The 20,924-nt window shown below is 36.0% G+C and overlaps 1 protein-coding gene across 2 annotated transcripts in view; it reads left to right on the forward strand.

Moving 5' to 3' along the window:
- The window catches only part of LOC146003573 (uncharacterized), an 83,196-nt gene that overhangs the window by 43,950 nt on the left and 18,322 nt on the right, over positions 1-20,924 (forward strand). For both annotated transcript variants that reach the window (XM_083141869.1, XM_083141870.1), the window contains exon 3: positions 18,244-18,493. In XM_083141869.1, the coding sequence (XP_082997995.1) occupies positions 18,244-18,493 (250 nt within the window). The remainder of the gene's footprint in view (positions 1-18,243; positions 18,494-20,924) is intronic.

Below are 20,924 nucleotides of genomic sequence, written 5' to 3' on the forward strand. Positions count from 1 at the left end.
AAGAAGGAAAATAATTACAAGTAAAACAGCAGACACTCAATATCTCAAAGCAATCAGGTAAAAATATTCTACAACAAACTGCCTCATAACATAAAACTGATAAGTTCCCAAAACATATACAAATACAATCAATAAAAACTACTTGAAAAGTGAAAACTGTCTGTAGTCTCACAGACTTGATGTAAAATAACAGCAAAACTTAGAAGCATGCACAGTCAATAGTGGTCAATTTGAATACAGTTCACATGCAAACTCTCATGAAAAGGTTCAAAACAGTCTCTCAGCTCAGTTCTCATCTATACTTGGACAACAAAATCCTGCATCAAATTCTCAGAAATCCTACCTTTCCTACCCTTGCTTGAATAGCTAAAGTGCAATCTTCATACTAAAATATTGAAAAAGGCATATCTATGTACATAAAAGTGTGTACACATGTGTTTGTCTGTGTGTACTCTTAGATAAATTGATAAAAAAAAGCAATATAGTTATAAATCAAAGACTATACCTAATAATATTAATTTCAAAATAAGCTGATAGAAAAAGATATAATAACTACAGTATAAGCTAGGAACATAAATTGAGAGTATTTGAAAATAAGATCCTTAGGAAAATATTTGGGCCTAAAACAGATGAGGAGGCAGATGAGTGGAGAAGATTACATAATTTAGAAGTACATAATTTGTATTCATGTCCAGATATTATTAGAATAATTAAATCAAGAAGACTTAGGTGTGTAGATCATGTGGTACGAATGGGAGAGGAAAGAAGAGTATACAGGATTCTTGTTGGGAAACCTGATGGTAAAAAGACCAATAGGAAGACCAAAACAAAGATGAAGGGATAATATAGAGATGGACCTAAAGGAAATTGGTAGGGAAGGAAAGAAGTATATAGATCTTGCTCAGGACAGGGACAGATGAAAGGCACGAGTTGCTGCACCCATGAACATTCGGGTTTAAGAAGGCTAGAGAGTTAGTTAGTTATACATTAAATAAGCATAATATTTGGATTGTAAGTAGAGAATATAACAAATGTACAATGCATTGTGCGAAAACTGTCAACTTTGCATTATAAGCAGAAAATTAAACCAGTTTGCCCTAGAAATACATTTTAAAAATAGCCCAAAATAGCATGCGTAATAGAAAATTAAGAAAACTTTCTGATGCATAAAAGTACTGACTAGTGGTGAATGAATCAATTACTGTAAAATATTATTCTCTGATTCAAGTAATTTAACTGTAAACATTATCTTTTGTGTGTAAAATATAATTGTTAGTTGAACTGATAAGTACAAATATTAACTTTATACGCCTTCATACACTCTAAATAACATAACTTTGATATATAAATTAGTAACAATTTGTTAAAATTAAGTTAAACTGTAGAATTGTTTTCTTAAATATAAATATAAAGTAAAAATACTAAACAAATAATTCCTTCTTTTGCTATTTAAAGGATGTCAAACAGTGTAAATCAGTTGTTAGTGGCTAAATAACATAAAATTTGAAGGCAGCAACAATATTTTTTTAAAATACTGTTTTTTTACCTAACTTTGTGAATTAAATACTAGTACATTTTGTCAAATTATAAATAAAATATACCTATTTCTTTGGTATTAGTACTATAGCGAAGGAAAATGTTACTAAAACTTGGCTAGTACAGTAAATCTGAGAGTTTTAGCTTTATTTGTCCGTAACTGGATATAATTGTAACTTGTTAATCTCGCCAAACACAATCTTTACCTCAATTTTGGATTTTGGAAGCTAGCTGAACTTTAGCGTTTCGAATTACATATAGTGAAGGCCTCTATAGTGGAAAAATACACCCAGTCTGTAAAAATTTGGAAATGTTGTCTCCTTCTCTGTCGAACCAGATCAAAAGTGTTCTCAAATGTTTCAATATATTTCTTAACATAACTAACTTTTCAAGAAAAAAATACCTTGTGCCCAGATAGCTTAGTTGGTATAGCATTAGGCTTTTAACCTATCTGTCCAGGGTTCGAGTCCCTGTCTGGGCGATTACGATTTTTAAATTTTGTCATCGGATCTTTAGCAGAATAGATATAAAATATGTTTACAGTCTAACAGATTATTATTTATCTAAAATTTTGCAAATAAGCTTTTAAGTTTCTCAAATATCAGCATCTTTAGCTAACAGTACAGCATAACCAGTATTATTATAATAGAAAAGTTCTGGTGGTAGAACCTACACCTACTGTAATATCTCTGTGGTATTAACTTACATGCAGCCCATAACTCTTGGGAGTGTTTCTCCTCCGTTACATTTCCTCGCCATTTACCCTTAGCGTCCAGATTAGCCTCAGAAGCAAAAAAAAGCAAAATCTTATATTTGTTCTTTTTATATCTCTGAAACCACCTATACTATAGAACTACATTTAATGAATTTTGCCGTCTTTCTGTTTGATCTGTTAAATAAGCCAGTCAATAAAAATATACTTACATAGAAAAATCCTGATATAGTTGGATTCTCAAAAATATACACAATCATAGTTCTTTATAAATTTAGCACCTGATATAGAATAAGTCGAAGTCTAGTTAGAGTTGGCATGTGTGCTTCTGGTACATGTAGTTACTTGAAAAAGCAAATATTGGGTGTATAAAAAATAGCCTCCTTGTGAAACAATGAAAAATTAACATTATATCCTCATAGCATTAGTTGCAACTGCTTCTTGCAGATTAACAAAGCTCTGGCGTGTGGTCCTACGTCACCTATAATCCTTTGTAAGGTTCGTGTTGTCCTATAAATTGTCGATATACATACTAAATCCCTAGTTACAGCCTAAGCTTTAAGTTTCAATCTGAGGATTTCCGTGTTCAGATAGTGATTGTAGCCTAGTGTAATAAACCAAATGGAAATGACCCAAATGTTGATGCACCCAAAAAAAGCCAGTAATACTTCAAAAATACCTTGAAAAAGGCTATAAAGCTAAATAATTCTTCTAGAATAGTAAAAAAGTTTGGAAAGTGGACCTAGGCCCCTAAGCCGTCTGTGAACTTCGTATTGTAATTATATTGTTAAATTGTTATATTTAAAAAAGAAAAGAAACAATGTTGGTAAGCGTCCAAATATGGACACTCGGTAAAGGGGTTTCAGACCTCATAGACACATCATAATTTTCGTTACACTAAAAAATTGCCCTCGTATAAAAGCAAAGTTGAAATGTTAAACATTTGGTGTACTTTATCCAGTAAGCCTTAGCTAGAAATACAATAAATGCGTTACAGACATAAAAATTAAGCAAGCTTTGATATTCTAGTGGCACATAATAAGTATAAAATATCCTTTAAAATACTCTGACAAATAGTTGTGGGTTATCTGAAATCAAAATTTTCAAGTCCTCTCTCCTCTCTCCTGCATAAATAGGCTCTAGAATTCACTAAGCCTCAAAATAATATTGGGTACATAAAATAAAAAGCAGATGGAGAGTGGTGCTGATCGCATCATCTCCAAAATAGCAAAAACAAAAGTATATAGAGCTCTATCTGGTATATTTAGAAAACTTTTACCTAGTATAGCAGTAACAAAATACTCAGCAAACTCTAAAATAAACAAACTTTCCTACGTGGCAGGCGTAACCTGCCCTAAATAAATACATATAGAAATACAGAACCAAAAATAGCATAGTGGAAATCAGTAAACCCTAATAATAATAATAATAATAATAATAATAATAATATATTCTGTGGCTTACATTTTAGCTAAAAGTACTTTTTTTTAGTGTTTTTGAAAAAATAAATAAATACTAAACTCTAAGTTAAAAATTTGTAAATGTATATATGATACAAAACAAAATAAATAAAAATTAATACATACCCTGCAAAAAATCAATAAAAAAGTTGAAAACCTCTCTTTGTGCATCCAAAATATAATAACAAATCCTTCCTGACTGGATTAAATTGTGTTATTTGAGTAAACTAGAGAATAATCCTGTAAACTTGGAAAATCTCTCTCTCTCTCTCTCTCTCTCTCTCTCTCTCTCTCTCTCTCTCTCTCTCTGAGTGTGTGTGTGTGTGTGTCCAAAATGTAATAAAAGACACGATCAAATCGTGCTATTTGAGTAAATATTAGGCTAAACTTGAGAAATAAACAAATAAAAGTTGAGAACACACACTTTGTGTGCCGAAAATGTAACTAAAAGTCTTTCCTGAATAGTGTAAATAGTGTTATTTAGATTAAAAATAGGTATAAACTTGTAAAATAATAAGTTAAAAAGTTGTAAAAATATCTTTCTGAGTCCAAAATTTAATAAAAAATGTTGCCTGAATAGTATAAATAATGTTATTTGAGTACTAATAAGCCTAATAAACAGATAGAAGTTGAGAACACACACTTTGTGTGTCGAAAATGCGACTAAAAGTCTTTCCTGAACAGATTGAATTGTATTATTTTGGTAATACTAAGCCTAAACTTGAGAAATAAACAGATAGAAGTTGAGAACACACACTTTGTGTGTCGAAAATATAACTAAAAGTCTTTCCTTAATAGTATAAATAGTGTTATTTAGGTTAAAAATAGGTATAAACTTGTGAAATAAACAGATAGAAGTTGAAAAAACACACTTTGTGTGTCGAAAATATATCTAAAAGTCTTTCCTGAATAGTATAAATAGTGTTATTTTGGTAAAAATAGGTATAAAATTGTAAAATATTAATTTAAAGTTGAAAAAAATGTCTTTGTGAATCCAAAATTTAATAAAAAAATGTTGCCTGAATAGTATAAATAGTGTTATTTTGGTAAAAATTAACATAAAGTTGTAAAATAATAAGTTAAAAGTTGAAAAAAATGTCTTTGCGAGTCCAAAATTTAATAAAAAATGTTGCCTGAATAGTACAAATAGTGTTATTTTGGTAAAAAATAGGCATAAAATTGTAACATAATAAGTTAAAAATTGAAAAAATGTTTTTTGTGAGTGCAAAATTTAATAAAAAATGTTGCTTGAATAGTACAAATAGTGTTATTTTGGTAAAAAATTAACTTAAAGTTGTAAAATAATAAGTTAAAAGTTGAAAAAATGTCTTTGCGAGTCCAAAATTTAATAAAAAATGTTGCCTGAATAGTACAAATAGTGTTATTTTGGTAAAAAAATTAACATAAAATTGTAAAATAATAAGTTAAAAATTGAAAAAATGTTTTTGCGAGTCCAAAATTTAATAAAAAATGTTGCCTGAATAGTACAAATAGTGTTATTTTTGTAAAAATAAGGATAAGCTGTGAAAATGTTTGACAAAGTCAAAGTTTGGTAAAAAATAAACTCAAAATTAAATTAAATAGCACACAGTAACATACATTTACTACCTAAATCAATAATCAAAGGGTCCTAGGTTCGTTACCCTGTGATAAAAGCAAATGGTGAAAACTGTAGGCCCCGTCCCTAATAGCTCTCCCTTCTTCATAGTACAGATAAAAAAACCCTGCGCTAAAGCGTCCTGTGCCTTGGAGGCAAACCTGAGCGGAATATTAATTGGCGGCGGAAACCGCATAGCTTCAGAGATTTGACCCTTGCTGTGCATTCCAGACATTCTTTGTTGTCTGGTTGAATACCTCCCCTGCCCTACAGTATTGCATAGCTTTCCCCTGTTATTGCGTACTGGTTAACCTTGAAAAAACCGGTTCTGAAAATCTACCGACGCGTTCTCTGATTGGTGATTCAGATTCCTTCTTTGTTCTGACGTTGTGACGTCATTTGACCTTGAGCGCGCTTCCCCCAAAATTCCTTTCTCGTCTACCTGCGCGGAGTTCCCCTTGTCTGTCTGGCATCAGAGCGGAGTCGAGATTCGGATACAGTATTCTGTCTAGCGTGTTGCACCATCGTGTTTCATAACATGATGAAATTACTGCATAGTACTAATTAATAACATTACATATCGCGGGTTCGAGTACCGGGACCGTCTTCTTTCGTAATTGGACTTGTACCTACACCCATTACCACCGTTCATAGCGGTTCATAAACCATAGAAAACTTATTTTCAATACTATAAACATTAATATTATCGATTTATACATTACATACTTTGCAGTAATGAATATAAAAACATATGCATAGCGTTTAGTACCTCTAATTACCTTCTATATACATATTTTTCATAAAATAAATAAATATATATTCATAAAAAGTTATAAACATGCAAATACATAAATGTAAAGTATTCTAAGTACATGCAAATGAATTCTAAGTACGTGCAAATTAATTAAAACCCGTGCAAATTAGTTATAAGTACATACAAATGAATTGCGAATATTAAATAGCGACAGACGTTATCGCGTTTACCTTCTACTTACGACCGCTGAAGGCACTAATTCTCCAATACCACTGGTATTGTTTGCAATAAGTTGGATGCATTTTTATTTTCTCTCTATGATATAAGTATATAGTAGTTACAATGAGATTTAAATAGGAAATCATTCACTTCAAGAAGAGTTTGGCGTTTCTGTCCTTCAGAACATTAATCTTATTAAATGTTCAAAAATCAACCTGAGTTTAAAAGTGTTTCTTATCTTGTTGAGACGGATATTTGAAATCTACACTGTAAATCTGAACCCTGCCCTCTAGCGTCTTCTCTTGAAGGAACACCAGATAATGAAACGCATTAACTTCCGGAATGACAGCCAATCAGAAGTCACATATCGTTGGAGGTTCTGCAACACTACATGGTTTGTAAATATGCCACCGGAGCCAGAAAGACAAAAGAAGTGGGACAATAAGTGGGGAGGGGGAAATAAGAGAACGGAGGGGGAAGCTATTAGCGAAGGCAGCGAAATGAGTGATCATGCTCCAACAGAGACATCTTTATAGTGTAACAAACATCAAGGGGCGGCGCCAGAATTTTTCGACCGTCTGGGCAGAAGCTCTATATTGATAAATTAGGGTGGCAGTACAAACGTAAGGCATTAGGTGAGTTTGACTAACCCCTCTCTCTCACTCACTCGAGATTTCTCTTTTAGGTTGTGTAGAAAGCGATTTGGACACAAGGAATTCATCAATCCTAATCATCGTAAACAGTAATTCGTATCCTTTTACAGATCATTTGGGCTGTAAGTGTGACCTTTTCGAACACACTCAAATGTCAACCTTCCTCCTGAATAGTACATCCTGGAAACCGTATTCTTGTAGGCAAACGAGTCTCTGGCGCCTGTAACCGCAGTCAAGATAATCCTCTTGGTGTTTCGTGTCTCCTTGCGTGTTTGTGTTCGTTCCTTCATGACGTTCATCTAATTACCATTCAACCTCACCGTCACCACTGGTCAAAACTAGCAGAAAATCGACTTGAAATATAACAATGAGTCAATCAGTCTTGATTACTTTCCACAAAAGAGTATCAATAGTTCATAGCAAATCGAAAGTTGAGGTAGTAATTTCAACTCCACAATGCTATAGATTTTTTGCAAACCTACAAAACTGTTACATTGAAATTTGGTCACCTTGGTAAGGTAGTGATTGTGATTCCTCGTTATTAATTAGAACAAATTAAAAATTGCAATTTTAGGAACATTGCATTATTTGAAGATGACAGTTATGTAAAAAAGAAACTGTGATAGAATAAAGAAAGTGACACATCAAATTACCCGCGGAGTGGTAATCGCAGTGCATTATGACGCCAGGGGTCCCGGGTTCAAATCCCGGTCTGAGCATGGGTGTTTTTGTGAGTGTTCCTTCATCGCTTCCATCATCATCATTCATACTCAGCATTGCGATTAAAGCAAAGAAGATGTTTTTATTTGTTTATTACTTTGATCATACTCAGGCTGAGATTTATGTGGAGGTGCGGTGCTGACAACATCAAGAACTCACTCCCATCTATGCAGTTTCAGTTAGTCCATAACCTTTAGCCCAAGTCATGACAGATGGTTAGTTATACTTTTATACTTCCAAATTCCTTATATCGTATTTTCTTCAATATATTGCTGATTTCAAAGCAATTTCCCCATTGAAAGCTGGGAGCTGCAACCCTCCAAATCCTTCCAAATCCTGATTAACACTTAAATCATATAGCATACCTCATAATTGTGAATATCCAGTAAAACTTACTAAGCCTGTTGATTGCTTCTAATCATAGGAGTGTGCATTACATTACATTTTAAAAGAGAGTCCTGGTAGTGCCTTTAGCTTTCCAATGACCAAATTAAGGAAGTAACAAAGAAAAGATTAAATTAATTTCATTTAACAAGATATTTGCTGTAATCTTTGTAAACTTACTTATTAGACAATTCGCCAAATGACAGCAAAGCTAGTTATGGGGTGAAACTTGTAAACTTTCTAGTATCTACAATATTCACAAGTAAAATATACATTGAGTGAGGACCAGCCTATACTTACAGAACCGTTTACATTTCCCTATTTGTATATATTTATTTAATTTGATTGGGTGAGCACAAGAATTTTTGGGTTGCGCTTGCCCACCCGTGCCCACCCCTGTTGCCGTCCCTGCAAACATCTCTTATCACATAACGAAGAGGGGGGAATGAAAGTATGAAAGACAGTCCGATAGTGCAAAGGGGGGAGTTTGTGTTGGAAGTGAAAGATTGATTGATTGATTGAATTGGTGTTTTAAGTCCACTTTGTGCACAGTAAGGCTAATCGGGACTGGACCTACAGTTTAAAATGGGATCCGAACCACTATATGCCTCCACCGGGCATCGAACCCGGCACCCCTTGATTACAAGGCATGGACAGGAAGTGAAAGATTGAAACAGAGAACAGGTATATAGAGACTGGAGGCCAAATGAGCCTGGCACATAACTTTATTTGCATGTCCAATATTCGGATTGTTAAACTATACTTATTATGTTTATTTTTTTTGTATCTGTTCAACTACTAAGAGTTATTTGTATACTAACGTAAAGAGGGTACAATATTAATACATGACCTTAAGGGAAGAGAAAGTGTGTGTAAAGTAAAATTTATGTAGTGCGTAGAGCGTACAGCTCGCACAAGGGAAATGTAAATAAATACATTGAGAAGAATGCACACGAACTCTCCAACTGAGGGCGAAATGAAGACCCATTGTGACTGTATTTAAGTTTGTGTGCTCCCACTGTGGACAGAGAAACGTCCAGGATCAAATATACATGTAAAATACAGTTAGTCTCGGGACTTCTGGAGGCGGAAATTTTCACATCCCCTCAAATGGACCATATTAGTGTGACGTCACTGAGCAAGATTGAGTCCAAACAAACCTTTCACGTGGTGTTTCCTTATGTGATAGCAATGGATTTTGCATCGTAAGGGGGTAACTTTTAATAATGTGACAGCAGTTATGAAACAAAATTATGATGTGTATCCGTGTAAAGATCAGATTATAAACCACAAATATGTTAACAATTGATGCGAAACTATCGCCTGCATAAGTGAAAAAACTCTTATTCTGGGATACTCTAATTCATTTTTCCGTAAAAATTTCGGTCATCTATTTAAACGGCCGAATATTCCACAATGAAAGCTTTCCTATTGTGTCGGATCTCACTTTAAACTACAGGGCCAGTTACGATTATCCTGTCTGTGATTAAATTAACTTCAAACAAACTTCGACGTGTCTTTGGCGTAAGAACGACGATATTTTCATCTAACACCCACATAGGTGGATGTCCTTGACAAATTACAGTTTCCGCACGCTAAAACAAATTTCATAATACATACAACATCGACATCTGTCGGTTAAAAAAGTAAGACTTAATTCTGCAGGTTAGTAATAATTATTCTTTGATTTTGATCCATAATTTACACTGCTGGGCGAGCACTCGTGTGCACATTCGAAAGTAGTACCGGGTCGAAACGGCGAGAGGGGGGGAGGGGCAAAGGCAGTTTATTTTCTCTTGATAGACAAGACTTAGCATTAAGAGGCGTTAGTGCACGGACGATTACGTGGGCCATACTGTGGGATCAAATATCACCGTTATTGGTGCTTTCCTAACGCTGCAACTACTTTTATATTACGTAAAACGTTGAAATCTGCTGATGAACAAAAATCGACGTAATTCTCAAGGAGGTACAGTGGGTCAACGGTCCCTAATGTCTGTGTACCATGAGAAATTCGGAATTAAATCAAAATTTTTGGGCCGTATCCTTAATTGAAAAAGTAAAAAGAATGAAAGAAAGACATTCTTTCACTTTCACTACTAGTATGTTTTACTAAAAAACATTATAATAATGAACCTATGACTAAGGTTTTGTTTTATAGGGGGGTAAGATTTTACAATACTGGACCATTCCCCGATTTCGTTCATATTTCGCATACTCAATGATTTTGGGCTCCTAATCACGAATCTGCAGTTAATATTTGGGGGTAACGTGTAGCGTTATGTTCACATGGCTAAAAAGGGGCTGGGCCTACAGTTTAAAGTGGAAACTGAAGCACTGAATAATGTGACTTCACAGGGAATCGAACCCAGAGCAAGGCACCTTGAGGTGGTAGAATTGAGCGTTCGAACCTCCCAACAAAATACTACTAATAAAGTTATGTATACGTATATTGCACAACATACACGTTACTGGGTTTGCAAATAAGCTATCGGAAAAGCCTAAGCTCTCATGCAGCTTGTTAGTAGCCACTAATATATTGAGAAGGCCTGAATGACAAACTGGTATTGTAGAAAATGTTAAAACAGTCATTGTGCAATAGCGGTGGGATATATTTGCCAAGGAATAATCTTGTTTAGCAACTTACACTTTCCTACTGTATTCCACACTGATAAAAATCACGGTACTAGTTTACTATGAGGGTGATACCTATAAATAATTTATTTCGCACTTTTTTACATTGCTAACGTACTATTTTGGAATACGGAACATTTCCTAAGGTGAAATAATGCATTTCTAACTAAGATAATGTCTATTTCTTACATTTACGAGTACTTACTGTTACTTGTTATTTCGATTCTGTAACCCACATTATGGCGATATTGTACTGGTTCATCGCGCGTTGTGAGAGTGTTTTGTCGATTTATGCAGTGTTGCAAGCTTTTTCACCGGAAAATACCTACTTTCGTGCCCGGATTTGAAATTATGCTAATACCTCGCAAACCATTGACGTTAGCCCCAAAAACCATTCACGTTAGCCCCACAAACCATTTTCCGTAAGGTTAGGTTAGGTTAGGCAAGCATAGTTAAAAAAAAAATAAAAAATTAAAAATACTCGACACGTCATATTTTAGTGAAAACACGGCGAGTTTGAAACACTGACTATGGGGTTTACGTCATCTAACACACGGAACATTGTGCTCTCGTGCAGAAAGCAAATGACGGCAGCAGAAACAGCGTGTCGGACAGAGATTTTCGCAGAAAACAACATGTATTCGCATTAAAATGGATCAAAACTACATTCACGAACTTCCACAACGCTACAGAAAATGATTTTCGTAAGTACTTTCTCCTGTAAATTTGAAGAAATCCATCACCCCCCTAGTAAACTCTTACCAAAATCACAAACTAATGGAGAGAACTTTTAAAAATAAAGTACTTAAGTCGTTCCTTGAAGTCGGGGTGCGGTAACTCAAGTGATTTTCATTTGTCCATCTAAATAACAAATAACAAACACATACACTAACTTGTAAGTGACAGTAACTACAATTCCTCTGTGAAATTGCAACTCGTCCCTTCTAACAAATTCTTTGTAGAATACTTTCAAGAACACACTGTTTGCACAGGGGAAATTTGACGCACGAAACTTCGTCAAAACACTTTGCTGCTCAACACACCACAACGCGTTCTCTTGGCTGTTACAGTCAAACTGCTCACTGCCCCCTCTAGCGGTAAACGCTGCAAGCTTAATGCAACAGAACACGAGCTGCTAGCAAAATCGGTCTGACTTGTTCGCCTGTTTCTGCTATTACATGCATACGTGAGTAGCTTAGGCAGGTCAGGCTTGGTGTTGTTAGCGTATACCTTCAAGTCGCTAGAGTCAGCATAATGTACGTATGTAGGCCAAAAAATCAAAGTATCGTGAAATATAAGATATCACAACAAACATTGACCACTTAGGCGCGGCTCGTGCATTATTTACCCGGGGGTTCACTGAAGTGATGTGACATATATTCACTTTCCGCAAAATATACTTCCTTCGCCCAACAAAAGGATGGGGGAGGGTTTAAAAGCTTTGTCAAGAATTCTTTTTATCTGGGAGTATAAGGTTTTGTTGTAGGGGTGTGCGAATAAATTTAGGGCTGAAACTACAATAAATTGTGCCTTTATGAAAAAAGTTGAGTTTTGTTGGAATATCATGGACATCCTCAAGTAGGGGCAAGTAATATATTTTTTCCCCACGAGGAGCAAAAAACACTCCTTCAGTCTAAAGTTACTGCAACGCTTTTATAATAATTACCAAAAATTACTGTGACTGAAATTAAATTATATGCGTGTAATATATAATTTTTGGTTTACATTCAATTTCCATGGGGGGGCGGCCCCCTTTTCCCTTCCGGACGTCCATGCTGACTAATCAGAACTGGTCCTACATTTGTTAAAGGGAAATGGCAACTAATGGCATGCGCATACTAGAAATCGAACCTGAGACCCTTTCATTTATACGCGACAGGTTTGTTCAAATTTGGGGCTGGTCGACCAGCACACGCTTTTTTTCAGTGGACAAGGAAGTTTGTTTACGTTAATTATGTGCATTTCTATCGGTCATTTCTTACCTGCGCGGACAGCAACGCCTACGCTGCATCAAATGACATAACCTAGGTAAAGTCCATCCCTCGTTTCACTCGCAGCATCACTTAATACTTTCCAACAAGTATCCAAGCACTTCAAAAACTAAAAAACTTGAGATCGGTGCAAAAATGATACAAGAGAAGATTGAATATGTAATGTGTGCGCTTCAAACTTGAACCGCACGCAGCAACACTGGAAGGGAGGAAGCAGCGAGAAAGGAGCCTTGTCCCACGCCTTCTGCGAGAGAACGAACTGCGCATGACCGTTGGGTTGAACATAGGTTCTGCAAATCTCATCTCCCATGTATTTTGTCCTATACCCTCCTCGCGCTTCTGCTCCCGCACGAAGCTTTCACAATGGCACGAGCTGTCCTTTGGGGGTTCAACTGAGGGTCTGTATCAGGGCGGCCGATTCGCGGTTTCTTCTTCTCAGCAAGAGAGTTCGCCGTGTTACGGGCACAAATACATGACTTATTGTGTAGAATTTTTAGCGAAATAATGTGAAAATTTAAAGACATTGTTCATTGTTCATTCTCGAGGTGATTATCGTATATTACTGGGGGTTCACTGATCCTGTGCGCTATAGGGCCAACCGCGCCTGCCACTTATACTACTGTAACCAAAACAACTGTCAAAGTTAGGTGGAATTTAGGACAAACTTTTTGTAACTTTCGGAGCGATTTTACAATACCGGACGCCTCTCCGATTTCTTTCATATTTGGCATAATCATTAATTGAGGCCTCGTAATCACGAATCTGAAGTTCAAATGTGGGGGTCGCGTTTTGAAAATGGGAAATAAGCGGAAAGAATGTTTTTTTTTTTTCGAAATACATGTGAATTGTTTTAAGAACAGAATTTTAACTATGCTTGCCTAACCTAACCTAACCTTACCTTACCTGATGATTCGTGATATCAGGGAATTGTTTGATGGCCAATTGTGCGCATATACATTAACGAAATCTTAGTTTTGTAGCACTATAACGGCAAACAATTTTTAACACGGAAGACGCCACTTTCCTAACATACAATTGAACGCTCGATGCACTGTTGCCAAACTTACCTCTAATCAAAGCAGCATGAAACATGGTTTCCATGCTTGTATGCGGAGAATGATCGCGGTAATTGAAAAGCTTATTTTACAACTTCTACACGTCAATTAACAATTTCTACACGTCACCCCCACATGTTAACCTCAGATACTTCATCGGGACTACGTATTTCGTGAGTATAAGAAGTAGGATAGAAATTACGGATTTGTTCATGATGTTATGATATACAAGCTGCTAAGAAATTACTAATGTAATAGTACGTACAAATAATTTCAATAATCGTTTATGATTGCGTTATTAAGGTACTCCTTATTACTGGGTAATAACGTTAGTTATACACTAATATTTCATCTTGGTGTTATATTGCGTACATTTCAATCATATGCATCATTTTTACAATGTTGCCATAACAGTTGCAATGCCTTCTTAGTAGAAGAGCACGGTGAGTGCTTGCCATCGATAACGCGGGTTCGAGTCCTGCAATGGACATTTGAGATTTGTTTGAGATTATCCCTTCATCAATTTAATCTAATCATCATTCATGCAAATCGTTGTGATTAACCTGAAGTGGAAGACGACAAGAAATTGAAAAAGTGGAAATACGTAACGATTCGTTGTCAGTATACTGCGTGGTGTAAGGGTATAACATACTCAAATGTCAACCTCACTTCCTCGTAGTACACTCTGGTAACTGCTTGATGCAGGATAACGAAGCTCTGGCGCCTGCACCCACACCCACAGCCAGCATAACCCTCTGTGGGGTCGTATTGTCCTGTATTTGTGTGCTCTGAGTGTAAATAAGTAAAAACAATAATAAAAGTGAATGTAAAATATTTAAAAATTGCTAAGTAAAATTTTAATGTTCCAGAATTGAGAAAGTTATTTAAAGAAACTAACATGTTACCGTTACTTGGTCACACAATAAGGACATTTGACTGTTTACACAAGTAACACGTCTGTTCTCTGTAGTGTCATGTTTTCACAGTGTAGTTTAACGTACACAAGCTATAAACAACACAACAAAGCATGTTTCCTCCTGGCAAACAAATCCTCCAGTTCTGAATTTATCAAGCAAACCCGAACCAACGAAATATCGTTATATTGATACACAGAAAGCCAATTGGGACCCGACCTACAGTTTAAAGTGGGATCCGAACCACTATGTATGGCTCAACCGGGTATCGAACCCGGGATCCCTTGATTACGAGGCGATGACGCTACCACTGCGCCATCGGGGAGGCCGAAGTGTCGTTATAGTCCCCACTCTTGTAAATGGAAAACCAACTCCGTAATCTACATACATTTGTTACAAGCAATGGTTTGCGTCATCTATTTTTTTTAATAAAATGGTTTACTTTAAATTCTCTTTCCCCTATATTATCATAATTAAACATGTGAGATTTATAACAGTTAAATGAATATTAATTCTTATTAATTTTTAATTAATATTAAATTTCAAAAATTGAAAATGAGTTAGGTCTACTGTCTGCACTGAGTTACATTAAAAAAATAGCAACTAACTGAGTTCCATTTCAAAGAGAGTATCTGTAACTGAGTTCCATTTCAAAGAGAGTATCTGCAACTCAGTTCCATTTCAAAAATAGTATCTGTAACTGAGTTTCATTTCAAAGAGAGTATCTGTAACTGAGTTCCATTTCAAAGAGATTATCTGTAACCGAGTTCCATTTCAAAGAGAGTATCTGTAACTGAGTTCCGTTTCAAAGAGAGTATGTGTATCTGAGTTCCATTTCACAGAGAGTATCTGTAACTAAGTTCCATTTCAAAGATAGTATCTGTAACTGAGTTCTATTTCAAAGAGAGTATCTGTCACGGAGTTCCATTTCAAAGAGAGTATCAGTAACTGAGTTCCATTTCAAAGAGAGTACCTAACTGAGTTCCATTTTAAAGAGAGTATCTTTAACTGAGTTCCATTTCAAAGAGAGTATTTGTAACTGAGTTCCATTTCAAAGACAGTATATGTAACTGAGTTCCATTTCAAAGAGAGTATCTGTAACTGAGTTCCATTTCAAAGAGAGTTTCTGTCACGGAGTTACATTTCAAAGAGAGTATCTGTAACTGAGTTCCATTTCAAAGAGAGTATCTGTAACTGAGTTCCATTTCAAAGAGAGTATCTGTAACCGAGTTCCATTTCAAAGACAGTATCTGTAACTGAGTTCCATTTCAAAGAGAGTATCTGTAACTGAGTTCCATTTCAAAGAGAGTATGTGTATCTGAGTTCCATTTCACAGAGAGTATCTGTAACTAAGTTCCATTTCAAAGATAGTATCTGTAACTGAGTTCCATTTCAAAGAGAGTATCTGTCACGGAGTTCCATTTCAAAGAGACTATCTGTAACTGAGTTCCATTTCAAAGAGAGTACCTAACTGAGTTCCATTTTAAAGAGTATCTTTAACTGAGTTCCATTTCAAAGAGAGTATCTGTAACTGAGTTCCATTTCAAAGACAGTATATGTAACTGAGTTCCATTTCAAAGAGGGTATCTGTAACTGAGTTCCATTTCAAAGAGAGTATCTGTTACGGAGTTCCATTTCAAGAACAGTATCTGTATCTGAGTTCCATTTCAAAGAGAGTATCTGTAACTGAGTTCCATTTCAAAGAGAGTATCTGTAACCGAGTTCCATTTCAAAGACAGTATCTGTAACTGAGTTCCATTTCAAAGAGAGTATGTGTATCTGAGTTCCATTTCACAGAGAGTATCTGTAACAGAGTTTCATTTCAAAGATAGTATCTGTAACTGAGTTCCATTTCAAAGAGAGTATCTGTCACGGAGTTCCATTTCAAAGAGAGTATCTATAACTGAGTTCCATTTCAAAGAGAGTACCTAACTGAGTTCCATTTTAAAGAGAGTATATGTAACTGAGTTCCATTTCAAAGAGAGTATCTGTAACTGAGTTCCATTTCAAAGACAGTATATGTAACTGAGTTATATTTCAAAGAGAGTATCTGTAACTGAGTTCCATTTCAAAGAGAGTATCTGTCACGGAGTTCCATTTCAAAGAGATTATCTGTAACTGAGTTCCATTTCAAAGACAGTATCTGTAACTCAGTTCCATTTCAAAAATAGTATCTGTAACTCAGTTCCATTTCAAAGAGAGTATCTGTAACTGAGTTACATTTTAAGGAGAGTATTTGTAACTGAGTTCCAGTTCAAAGAGAGTATCTGTAACTGAGTTGCATTTCAAAAGACAGTATCTGTAACTGAGTTACATTTCAAAGAGAGTATCTGTAACTGAGTTCCATTTCAAAGAGAGTATCTGTATCTGAGTTCCATTTGAAAGAGAGTATCTGCAACTGAGTTCCATTTCAATTGATAATATCTGTAACTGAGTTGCATTTCAAAGAGAGTATCTTTAACTGAGTTCCATTGCAAAGAGAGTATCTGTATCTGAGTTCCATTTCAAAGAGAGTATCTGCAACTGAGTTACATTTCAATTGATAGTATCTGTAACTGAGTTGCATTTCAAAGAGAGTATCTGTAACTGAGTTGCATTTCAAAGAGAGTATCTGTAACTGAGTTCCATTTCAAAGAGAGTATCTGTAACTGAGTTCCATTTCAAAGAGAGTATGTGTATCTGAGTTCCATTTTAAAGAGAGTATCTGTAACTGAGTTCCATTTCAAAGAGAGTATCTGTAACTGAGTTCCATTTCAAAGAGAGTATCTGTAACTGAGTTCATTTTCAAAGAGAGTATCTGTAACTGAGTTCCATTTCAAATTGAGTATCTGTAACTGAGTTCCATTTCAAGGAGAGTATCTGTAACTGAGTTCCATTTCAAAGAGAGTATCTGTAACTGAGTTACATTTGAAAGAGAGTACCTGTAACTGAGTTCCATTTCAAGATAGTATCTTTAACTGAGTTGCATTTCAAAAGACAGTATCTGTAACTGAGTTACATTTCAAAGCTCGTATCTGTAACTGAGTTCCATTTCAAAGAGAGTGTCTGTAACTGAGTTCCATTTCAAAGAGAGTATATGTAACTGAGTTCCATTTCAAAGAGAGTATCTGTAACTGAGTTACATTTCAAGGACAGTATCCGTAACTGAGTTCCATTTCAAGGAGAGTATCTGTAACTGAGTTCCATTTCAAAGAGAGTATCTGTAACTGAGTTCCATTTCAAAGAGAGTATCAGTAACTTAGTTCTATTTCAAAGAGAGTATCTGTCACTGAGTTCCATTTTAATGATAGTACATCCGTGTCAGTGGAAGCTATTAACACCCCCCCCTCCACACTTTTGCTTCCGCACTATGCTAAACCTTATTTATGATGGGAACTAAACTGTCCTTGCCCCCTCCCTATTTTGGAACCCAATCGCCGCCACTGATCCGTGTTCGTTTCAACAACAGTAACTACATTCCATTTCAAAAATATTAACTCTGACTGCGTTATATTTAGAAAATAGTAACTCCATCCGAGTTACATTTCAAAAAGAATAATTTTAACTGGGATGCTTTCAAATGTAACTTTCCAAGCACAGTAAAACCTCTCATTGCCCGTTGTTTGTTTCCACAGGTGACCCAATACGACCGTTTCGAGGAGTGGGCGGACGGCCACTGCAGATTCGTGTACCCCCCTGACAGCGAGGAAGCGAAACGCCACTCGTCCGGGTGGGCCATGAGGAACACCAACAACCACAACGTCCACATCCTCAAGAAGTCCTGCCTCGGAGTTCTCGTGTGTTCCCTCAGGTGTTCCCTGGACTCCGGGGATAAGGTCCACCTTCGACCCGCCATCTGTGACAAGGCCAGGAAAAAGCAGCAAGGTATTTTATTTTATTTATTTGTTGTTGTTGTTGTTGTTGTTGCGCTTCCCAGATAGTCTAGTTAATAATAGGGCTAGGATTTTAATGGACAATAAAATACAAGGGTCGTTCAACGTTGACCGAAACATTTGAGTGCATGACAACGATAGAACACCCGGATAATGAACCTGCATCCTTCGTGAGTATTGGCGCATTCGCACCGATGTAGTTGACGCATGCGCAGTAGTGTTAGCAAAATGGCGGCAAGTAGTGTGTTTGTATATGTGTATAATTAAATTCCTTGTGAAGGAGTAGGTTAATCCGGCTGAAATTTTGAGAAATTTGCAGGCACAGTATGTGCAACAAACAGTGTAACGGGCAAGAGTGTACAAATGATGGCAACAGCTTGGTGAAGAACAATGATTGCTAACGAATGGACTCGTTCGACTGGGGTATGTAAGGTGTGGGTTTATTGAAGAAAGTGTCAGTATTAATGCCCAAATTACTTCACATTTATGAAGGGTAGCGTACGTAATGCCATTCGCAAGAAAAGACCGGGAATGTTGTCTGAAAATGCCATTTTTCACCATGACAATGCACGGCCACACATGGTCAATCACCGCAACAACTCTCCGAATGGGTTTTGCTCCATGCTCTTACACCCAGGATTTACCCCTCAGTGATTCAGATTTGCTTGAGCCGCTAAAAGAGCATACGAGAGGGAAGAAATTGAAGACAGGTGAAGCCCTAACCTGACAAAAGATGTCCTGCAGTGGCTATGACAGCAGAACTTTCATCTACGTCAAGGGATTCAGGGAACTGACACAACGCTGGTGTCTGGACGCTCAGGGGGAATTCTTTGAAAAACTGACCTTCCTTGGTGCTTGTAGGATTTTCCATTTTTTCCCTGGAAATAAAAGTCTCGGTCAATCTTGAAAGACCCTAGTACAAGAAAATACTCTATTAAAAGGAAATAATGCCATAAAAGCAACAAAAAAATCTATATAATTTCTCAAAATGGTCTTTCACAAGAAACGTACGTGTTCATTTCGCCAGTCCTGTATTGCAATGCTCAATTAACTTAAGTAGGTTGTCAAGGAATTGAACAAACCTGACTAAACCCTTCAATTTTGTCCTTTTCTTGGCTATTATTGCTTTCTCACTTTCCCATGAACTTCTACTAAGTCACTTGTCACATTTTTCACTAGGTTCTCTTTGTTACAGAAGGAATTATTTACAAGATTTTCTGCAATCAAAGTGGTTATTCTGAAACTTTCGTACTGGCAAGAAACAAATGGGTTGCTTTTTAAGAAAATAAACAAACACCAAGAAATGTCTGTTCGCTCGTGAAAACCTTTAGAAAAACAGGATAATGTTTTAAAAATGTTAAAAATGCACTGAAATGCCATGAAAACTCCTAGAATGCAATGCACTGTAAATTCGACAAAGTTGAAAAAAAGTCCCATCAAAGATGCTCTGCTTGGCTTAATAAGAAAAACATGCAAATGCATCAAAATCCCAGCTTTAGTGATTTAGGTTCATGATAGACTTTTCTAAAAGTCTCTCGGAGTTGATGTTCGAAATTCTAAAATTGAGGGAGCTTTGAGACCGAAGCGACAAATTGGACTCCAAGCTCAAGGCTTCAATTATCCAATTCTAATTATTTTAATACTGGTAAGTTTATTGTTAATGTATATGTTCATATACACACACAATATTTTGCAAAACGATATGCACTGTTGATATACTGGTGGTATACTCATAATGTTATTAGTATTGTTAGCGTATAACTTCTTGTACATTATCGGTGAAGTTATGAACGTTAGATTTTCATACGTTCAGAATCCAGTATTGTGGTAACTTGCGTATTGGAAGCTACAGAGAAGTAAATGCAATTTAGGAAGGGAGTGCAAAAGTTTAATGCACGTAATTTTGTATGCATCGGCTACTTAAAACACAAGATTATCGATGTTGAAAACAAAGGTTTGTGAATAAGCGTGGTACGAAACTAACCGTTTAAGAGGGCTGCTTTAGTTCGTGTTGTCACAAGTTAAATTGAAGGAAATATGATTTCAGTTTCAAGTACGGTTCAAGCCTTCCATATAAGTGTTACTCTGGAACTGAACCAGTAGCTATTTATTTCAAGCCAATACGCCTAACAATATCATGTGCACAAAAGTTAAATCAACGTCATCTATCCGAGAGTGTTGGAACTATTGTTCCTGTAAAGGTGTATTGTTTCTATTGTCTCGGATTTGCACTGTTTTTTAAACCAAGTTTCGGGGCTAGAAATTTTAACTTTGGAGCTTTGGTTGTGATATAAGCGAGACAAAATATTATTTCCACGCAGAAGTGTGCCTTGTACGGTATTTCTCCGGTAATTTCAATGTAAACGAGCCTCGTATGGTCGACCCAGATCAGTTGTGAATATAAGAATACGCTTAACTGTTTA

Source organism: Lepisma saccharinum, chromosome 20 (genome assembly GCF_977018435.1).
Source record: "Lepisma saccharinum chromosome 20, izLepSacc3.1, whole genome shotgun sequence".
Classification (NCBI taxonomy): Eukaryota; Metazoa; Arthropoda; class Insecta; order Zygentoma; family Lepismatidae; genus Lepisma; species Lepisma saccharinum.